Genomic DNA, 9,299 nt, shown 5'->3' with positions numbered 1-9,299 from the left:
CAGATTTTTCACTTTAGTCATTTTGATGAATATGTAGTGGTACTGTATTGTGGCTTTATTGCATTTAATTCATGTAATTTGCATTTCTCTGATTATTAATGATGTTGAGTATATTCTGATATATTAACTTGTCATCTGGATATCTTTGTATGAATTCGTTATTTATATTTTTGGCTAATTTTCATCTGCTTTTTTTGTTACAAATTTGTAAGAGTCCTTTACATATTCTGTATACCAATATATTCTGTATAGGTATTACAAATATTTTCTTCCATTCTATGGCTTACCTTTTCGTTCTTTAAGTGGTGATGTTTGATAAAGATTTCTTAATTTTAAAGTAGATTAATTTATCAAGGTTTTTTTGATTTATGTTTAGCACTTCTGGGATCCTGTTAAAAATCCTGACTAAAGGCAATTTAAAATGAAGTCAACTGATTTAATTTTTTCTGCAAATTTAAAAAATACTTACTATTATTTAGGTAGAACATTTTAGTCTACTGTGAAGAATGTCAGTGTTTCCCTAAGAGTATTTTTTATGCTTCATTTTTCCTCTTTCATTTATAAAAATGTCTACAAAACATCAAGCCTTATTTAACTCCATTCCAGAAGATCTTTTGTTTCTTTCTATCAAACCCAGAAATTCTGNAAAACATCAAGCCTTATTTAACTCCATTCCAGAAGATCTTTTGTTTCTTTCTATCAAACCCAGAAATTCTGCTGATTATATTTCTTGCCCATTTGTTTCTAATCCTCTGTGTTCTCTTTTCAGAGATAACAGAGGTCATTAGATGTGAATTCCTCTAAAACTTTCCTTTCTCCACTCCTAGCTTACAAGATATATCCTCATCTGTACTTTTCTCCTCTCCTGTTTCAGTGGAAGATGTTTCAGTCGTCCATATTTTTACCTGTGTTGGGTACTGTATTAGTTCATTTCTGTTGCTTATAACAAAATACATGAAACTTGATAATTTGTAAGAAAACAAAATTCTTTGCTTACAGTTTCAGAGGCTGGGAAGTCCAAAGTCCAGGCAACACCTCTGGTGAGGATCTTCTTGGTGGTGGCTTTACAGCAATGCAAGGGTTTCCCATGGCAGAAAATGTCAGAACAGAGAGAGAGGCTGTCATGTTCTGTCCTTGTAAAGCCCTCAGAACCATGCCCCTGACCACCATTATTAATCCATTCACTACAGTATGGTCCTACAATCTAATCACCTCTCCAAGGCCCCACTTTCAATTACAGTAATAGGATTTCCTACTCTCAACAGTTATAGTCAAAATTAAGCTTCTAATGTATGAACTTTTGAGGACACAATTCAGTCAGTGCACAGAAGGTACCATTCTTTTCCCCCTTCGGGAATATTGTTCTTTGAATTATCCCCTTTCTTATATCTTCAATGGCTCTTCTCCTACTCAATACATAGACAAAAGATCTATCCCACTGTAAAAAACAAAACAAAATTTTTACTCTCTAATCCCTATGAGTTATCTCATCTCTATCCTTCCTTACAAAACAAATGTCTTACACACGTGATAGAAAAGAAAGGAGGAGGAGAAGGAAGAGAAGGAACTAGTAACTAAATAGGGGGCTGGCCAGTTAGCTCAATTAATTAGGGTGTGGTGTTAACAACACCAGGGTCAAGGATTTGGATCCCTGTACTGGCTAGCTGCCAAAAAAAGAAAAAGAAGCCATAAAAATACCCTTAGTGATTCCTAAGTTTGAAATCACTCTAGATCTAAAAAATTCAGCCTTTAATTTTAAGTCTAGTACCTTTCTCTACCATTTACATAGGTATTACAGCTGCTTTCATACATTTAGGAATTGTTTAGAGAGGACTGGGAACAAGTGCATGTGAATATTTGTGTGTGTGTGTGTGTGTGTATGTGTGTGTGTCTTCTTAATAAGCTTGGGTTTTTAAAGATGGAATAGGTCCTCAGGACATATGAAACCCTCTCACTGAAGATGATGAAGCAGAGTCTGGTAACCCACTTGCTAGGAAAGTTGTGGAGAGAATTTCAACACTAGACTAGAAATGTAAATGTTATCAGTTGGCTTTTATGATTTCTTCTTCACCTAAGATTCTAAGCATTATGAATCAGAACTAAGCCCCTTGACCTGTTCTTCTTTTAATAACCATGATTTGGGGTATTTTCAGCCATTTAAGGTAATACGCATTGTCTGTTTATTTTTTTTTATATGCAAGAAAACATTGGTCACTTTTGTTAACATTCTGTGTTATTTCTTTAGGTGTCTGAACACACGCAATTAAGTTGGATCCTTGCCTGTATGGTCAGACTACCTCGATTACAACATTTACACCAGTGGAAGGTAAATGCCAGTGATCGGATAGTAAACAGAAAGGAAGCTATTTTTCCTTTTCTGTTAATTTTTGTTAGGTTCTGGGAATCCTGAATTTACTCTCCTCCCTGGTCTGCTACTCACTAATGGCTGGAACAGCATCTTTAACCTTTCTGCTTCAGGATATTAAATGGGAAGTAAAACAGTTCTCTAAGATTTTTTCCGACTTATAAATTCTATTGTTTGTTTGTTTTAACTATGTATGGTTGAATCAGTTACCTTTGGATAGACTTGGTAATGACCTTGAACCTACAACATTATAACAAAAAAATAATTACAATTTCTGGATTACTGGACCTTGAAGTTGCCTCCCATCCCCACTGGAATTAACTGGCAGTAGGGAAAGAATGTTTTCATTGTGGGGAGAAGAGACAACATATTTTATTTAACATTTAAACAAAGTGAGTCCAGGCAACAGTTCAAACCCACAGAAGAATTAAGGCTATACTTTTTCTAAGAAGTTCAACTGAGAAAGATAAATTGGATAATTTGTAGTACTTTACTTTCATTTATTTTTGCAATTGGATAACCTGAGGGTAGTAGCCCCCAACTATGTCAACACTAATTTCAGTTTCAAGCTTCTTTCAAGCATAGATTCAGAGCCATCCCTTTCCTCAAAAGCTGGTCTTTAAAGCCTTCGCATATGTTGTGGGAAGGAACAAAAAGAGCTTTGAAGTGACAGTACCTAAATGCTATGGTCTGAATGTTTGTGTTCCCCCAAAATTTATATATTAAAACCTAACTTTCTAAGCGATGATATTAGGTTGTGGGGCCTTTGGGAGGTACTTACATCATGAAGGTAGAGGCCTCCTGAATGAAATTAGTACCCTTATGAAAGAGGCCTGAGAGAGACCCCTTGCTACTTCCATCATGTGAGGACACAGCTAGAAGGTGCCTTCAGTGGACCAGGAAGCGGGGCCTCACCAGACACTGACTTTGCCTTGGACTTCTCAGGTTCCAGACTGTGAGAAATAAATTTCTATTGTTTATAAGCCACCCAGTGTATGGTACTTTGTTATAACAGCTGGAACAAGCTAAGACACTAAATAAATAAGTCACTATTGGTAATGCTGCTGATCCATTATCAGCCAGGAGTTAGAAACAAAATTTTTTAATGTTCTGTATTATATTTTGGTTTTAGGCAAGACTTTCCCATTTTATCATAATACTCCCCCACTAAGTTAATGTTGATCCTTTTTTATGGGAACTGAATACTAATTTAATAAGAACTGTTCCCACTTTAAAATAGCATGTAAGGATCTCATGATAACACATTACTAGTGAATGCATCAATATTCTGGAGGAGACTTTCCACTCGGCCATAATTTCTTATTGTGGAAAAAACATGGATTTCAAATTCCAGCCCTATCCTAGGGCATGCTACTGCTTTCTGTGGTCATTCTTTCACTAGCAAGTACTAGTGATACCCTCTGTGAGTCTTATGTCACTCTAGATGCTGGATATACAGCAATCAGTGTATATGAGCATACATTGGGAATCGCACCATTCTTGAGGCTTGCAGTCTATTTGGGAAGAGACAATTAAGCAAGTAATAAGAAAATATTGAGGGCAGGATTCCAGTGCTATGGGAAGATCTGATAAGAGCACCTAGCTTGGTTTTGATTGGGACAGTAAGTGGTGGAACAGTGTTGTAGAGGGGTGGGATCAGGGTTATTTGGAAGATTAATGAGTAACACACATAAAGGCATCTGGAGCACATAATAGGCACTCAATAAATATTAATGTTTTCTGCATATGCCTTCTTCCCTTCTAATTTCAAGGTCTAGAATGCTAATATAAAGACTGCAAATCTAATGTGGTAGGAATTTTTAAAAATTGGGTTCTTTTCCCATTTCCTCTTTTCCAAATTAAACTTTCATTATCTTTACCCAATGATAGTTGCAAACTAGCCTTTCTCATGGACATTGTAATGTGGGGATGTACTGAAGAAATTGTATGTTCAAACTTTCAAATTTCCTTTGAATGGCCTATAGCATTGGTTGCGGTAAGCCAGAAACTACATGAGATATAACCAGAAAAGTTAAGTTGTAAGTTTGAACAGATTATGGAACATTGAAATTAAGATGGTCAAAGAGAGAAGCTATTGCTTTTTCAGACCCAGTTTCAAAGCATGTGTCTGCACTTTGGTGAGGGAAGCCTGAGTTGTGAGCTCATGAGCTTGGTCTTTGGAATCATACAAGTTTATAAATTAAGTCATTCAGTTTATTAAGAAATAATTGGACTTGAGGGAAATGGTTTGCATTAAGTAAACGAATAAGATTTACCTACCCACCAAAATATCCACTTATCATAAGAGATGATACATGTAGGCCTTAGAACTATACGTAATATTTATTGCCTTTTAATAAGTAGCTGTACTCAGAGAATCAAATTACGTGTCCGTAGCGTTCAACTGCAGCAAGGGAATTAGTATCACTAGAGCTCATGTTTAGTGGTTGCACACTAGTAGTTTATAATCAGCACACATCACTCACCAATTATTAAATGTTTCTAATTTCACCGTAGCGTTCAACTGCAGCAAGGGAATTAGTATCACTAGAGCTCATGTTTAGTGGTTACACACTAGTAGTTTATAATCAGCACACATCACTCACCAATTATTAAATGTTTCTAATTTCACTGCTAGTGTTTCCATCAACTTTTCCATGAAGGAAGCGTTTTTGTCTGTACAACTTGTACTGTTCATTGTAGTCACTTTACCCTCACTGCTCGAGCATTCTTAATCACCTAAAGCTCAAGACAGATAATTAGGATCGGTTAGATTAAAATTTATCTTACTTAGTTTCATTTTTTAAATGCCATGATTTTTGTATTTTGTTTTTATAAATGTGATTTTAAGGGAACATTCCAGTGTTTTCAGTAGCATGGTGTGAGGCTTTCTGGGATGTTTCCACAGATAAACAATAAGGCTTTTGATGTTAATTCATGTTAATTTGCAGAAATTTAATTTCATGATAATTTCTGATCTTGTCTGTGAGATCTGTAGTTTATCTGATTTGGAAACTAGAAAACCCCTATGTCATTACTTTAATAAAATTAGTGAGAAATAGTGGCAGTGCAGGATCCTTTAAAGGGGCCATGGTGGAACAGATTCACTGTGTTCCTGCCTAACCTTGGAGCATAAGGACAAGCTGGCCCAAAGATGGCTGGAGTTGTTAAAAGGAACTGAGATATGTTATTACAGGTGGCTTCAGATCACACATTGGTTGCTTTAAAAATTTCTTAATTTAGCAATATAATTAGGTTCAAGTCAGATTTTTTCCTCTGCTGTCTTTTCACCCCCCACAGGCAAAGACTGCTAAGCAGAACCACGAAGGGACCGCAGGCCTGCTCACATACCCAGTGCTCCAGGCAGCCGACGTTCTGTTGTACAAGTAAGGAGAGAGTCCCTCCCTGGTCTTACACATATCATGATGACAGGAGAGTATTTTAACCTATCCTACAAGACTTGGTTCATGGGGATGGGGGCACAGAAAGGATCATACCTGTGAATCAGTTTATATCTATTCCCTAGTACTAAACTACAGAAGTATATTTCAATAAGAAACTAATAATGAGTTAACACTTAAATAGCACTTACTATGTGTTGGAAACCATTATAAGTGCTTTACATTCATTAATTCTCACAATAACCTTATAAAATGTGCACATTATCATCTCCATTTTATAGATGAGGAAACTGAGGCCCAGAGTACTTAGTAGCATGCTGAAAGTCATGTAGCTAGCAAGGCGTGGGGCCAGAATTTGAGTCTAGGAAGTTTGGGTGCCAAGTCATTGCTCTTAACCATTATGCCATATATATTTCCCTGGTAATAATTAAACTTCAAGAGTTTGAAATGTTGATTTTTTATATAATCTACACTCTAAAGCAATGCTCTCCAATAGACCTTGCTGTGACTATGGAAATATTCTATATCAGTGCTTTCTAGTACTATAGTCACTAGCCACATGTGGCTACTGAGCACTTGAAATGTTGCTAGTGTGACAGAGGAACTGAATTTTAAATTTTTAAATTTTTAATTGATTTTAATTTAAATAGCTATCTGTGGCTAGTGGCTACATATTAGACCTACAGTAAATTTTCTAACATAATGAAAGGTACCCTCACTTTTCCTGGACCCATAATCCATTCAGTCAGCTATTGCTGCCACTTAAAGGCCTTAGAAATATATGACAGAGGATGCCAAGCCATGTACTCTGTACTGCTGGCTGGGGCATCTGGTCTCATCCTTCTCTCAGTTCTTCCCTGCTATCTCTGTATGGGCCTCCCTTTTTGGCCTTCTAGAGAAAAAGCCTCCCAATCAGCATGCACTTAGAGCTTTAGCCTTGCTACTGTGAAAGCTTCTGGGGAAAAAGAAACTCCACAAATGTTTTTTCACCCCTTTCCCCTAAAGCCAAGATTCTTCCCTTGGAGAACTAGAATTCTTTGCTTGTAAATCTGAAGTAGCATGGAAATGACAGTATCCGTACCTCATGGCATAACCCTAAGGCCTTTGTGCAACTCTGGTGGAAACAGCCAGAAGAGTAGCTGCTTAGCTCTACACGCAGGGAATGTCCGTGAGTACATTCAGCCTACCTTTTATTCTGATTAAAACATATACGTAAGAATTATGTGTCTGTCTGTTGTATTAACTTGAATGTCGGACTCTTGATAATATTTATTATTTCTTATAAGTGTCTTTTGGTCTTGGGAAATCTAGAGCACCTTTATCCAAGGTGTAGCAAATGAAAGTCTCATAACGTATTTCCTAATGAAGTAGGATATTTACTTTAAAAGGTTCTATGAAGAATCTTGATTTTCTCACTTGTAAAATGGGAATAATTATCCTGTACAGGATTATTAGAGGATTAAAATGAAATATGGGTCAGGCAGTGCTGTGGATGGGAGCTATTACTTGGCTATGATTGATGATGATTATGACTTTGATATTTACAACCTCATTTCTAATTTTTTTTTCAAGACCTACTTCATTTTAGAACCAAAGGCTGAGACTTCAGCACCAGAATCGGAAAACACACAAGCATGGTAGATTTCCTTAACTGTTCAAGAACTGTAATGGGAGAGTCCTCTGAGCTCAGGGCTGTGAAAGAGAGCAAACTTTAATGAGAATGAATGCCATCTTTATGATACCATGGAGCACAAAGTGGGAAGGAGCCACCTCTTCAATTCTCTTGCTTTACTCTGGTGAGGTTAAGCAACTTGCCCAAAGTTGTGCAGCCAGTCAATGGACAGTGGGGCATCCGAGCATGATTACAGGTCTCATGAGGCTAGTGGTGACCTTCCTTAAGGAACCAACAGTTATGTTAGGAGGCAGAATTATCACATGGAACAACCAAAACAATACAAGGTCATATATACTAAAGTGATGATGAATATATTTTTTGTTTGTTTTCCTTTTGTTTTGTATTTGGTGGTTGGCCTATATGGGCAATGTAACCCTTGACCTTGGTGTTATAACACGGCACTCTAATCAGCTGAGCTAACATGCAAACACCCTTGACAAATGTATTTTTATCAATTGCCCAAAATACAAGTGGAAGAATGATAAAATACTACAGTTTCTTTCATCTATAAAGTGGATTAAGGGTAGATAGCTCAGAGGGTTATTAAACAAATTATGTATGAATTGATATCACCTAGTATATACTCAAAAACAGCAAGTATTCATAATTTTTATTTTGCTTCTACATTATTTCTCTGAATACCTAATTTCAAATATCTGGCTATATGTTAAATAAATATATATTTTTCTCTTTTACTCTCTTTTCTTTTCTCTGCATATGTGTGTGTGCATAGACCTATGTCTGTGTCTCTGTCTCTCCATATATACATGTCTATCTACAGTCACATACATATATAATTTTTATTAGTATACAGCAAATGCCTGTTAAGTACCTGTGATACCACTGATCCAGAAAAAGGTACTGTGCATGACCTTGAGGGAAAGGGAGGGAAGAAATTAACATGTGTTAGACATTATTGGTCAGGCATCATTCTAGCTGCTACATACACATTATTCACATTCTCACAATATCTGTGTAAGGTAGGTAGGTGGTATTATCTCCATTTTACAGTTAAAGAAATGAAGATTCAGAGGGGGACCCCTAAGTCTACTCAAATAGAGGTGAGAAAGTGATTACCTGGGCTAATCAAATTATCTTAAGAATTTGAACAGAGAAATATGGGAAGAGGATAAGAAGAAAGTGAAAGCAAAAGCTGAAATGATATGGGAAAAAGAGGAAACAGAGGCCTCAAGAAACCAAACGAAACAGAGAAACAGAGTATAGAGAGTAAAATGACTGGTCAGAAACTTCAGTCTGGTAGAGTCAGAGAAGAGATAAGACATCAGAATATCTGAGGATCAGACTACTGCCATTGAGGACCAGTAAAAATAAGCTTTTTGAGAGCTGTCTTAAGAGTTTAGTTTCTAAAACTGCTTTGGAGACTTCCAGTTCTTGAACTACATCCATTCTGTGTGGGGCCAGTCTGTTCTGGATTTTTAGGAAATCCTGGAAGCTGCTGGCCAAACCTTCTTTCTTTTTTTTTTTTTTTTTTCCCCAACCTATTATAGGTTTTTTATTTTTTATTTTTATTTTGTCAATATACAATGTGGTTGATTATTGTGGCCCATTACTGAAACCTCCCTCCCTCCTCCCTCTCTCCCCTCCCTCCCAACAATGTCCTTTCTGTTCACTTGTCATATCAACTTCAAGGAATTGTAATTGTTGTGTCTTCTCCCCCCCCCGCTGGTTTTTGTGTATTTTTTAATTTATTTTTAGCTCCCACAAATAAGTGAGAATATGTGATATTTCTCTTTCTGTGCCTGACTTGTTTCACTTAATATGATTCTCTCTAGATCCATACATGTCGTTGCAAATGGCAGTATTTCATTCTGTTTTATAGCTGAGTAGTATTCCATTG

General features: G+C 36.6%; 1 protein-coding gene across 1 annotated transcript in view; it reads left to right on the top strand.

Moving 5' to 3' along the window:
• The window catches only part of WARS2 (tryptophanyl tRNA synthetase 2, mitochondrial), a 65,913-nt gene that overhangs the window by 41,536 nt on the left and 15,078 nt on the right, over positions 1–9,299 (top strand). The window contains exons 3-4 of the mRNA XM_008569920.1: positions 2,246–2,326; positions 5,666–5,751. Coding sequence (XP_008568142.1) covers positions 2,246–2,326; positions 5,666–5,751 — 167 coding nt within the window. The remainder of the gene's footprint in view (positions 1–2,245; positions 2,327–5,665; positions 5,752–9,299) is intronic.

The sequence above is a fragment of the Galeopterus variegatus genome, unplaced genomic scaffold, assembly GCF_000696425.1.
Source record: "Galeopterus variegatus unplaced genomic scaffold, G_variegatus-3.0.2 Scaffold544, whole genome shotgun sequence".
Lineage (NCBI taxonomy): Eukaryota > Metazoa > Chordata > Mammalia > Dermoptera > Cynocephalidae > Galeopterus > Galeopterus variegatus.
The sequence above is the reverse complement of the archived record's forward strand: the minus strand, read 5'-3'. Positions and strand labels throughout refer to the sequence as shown.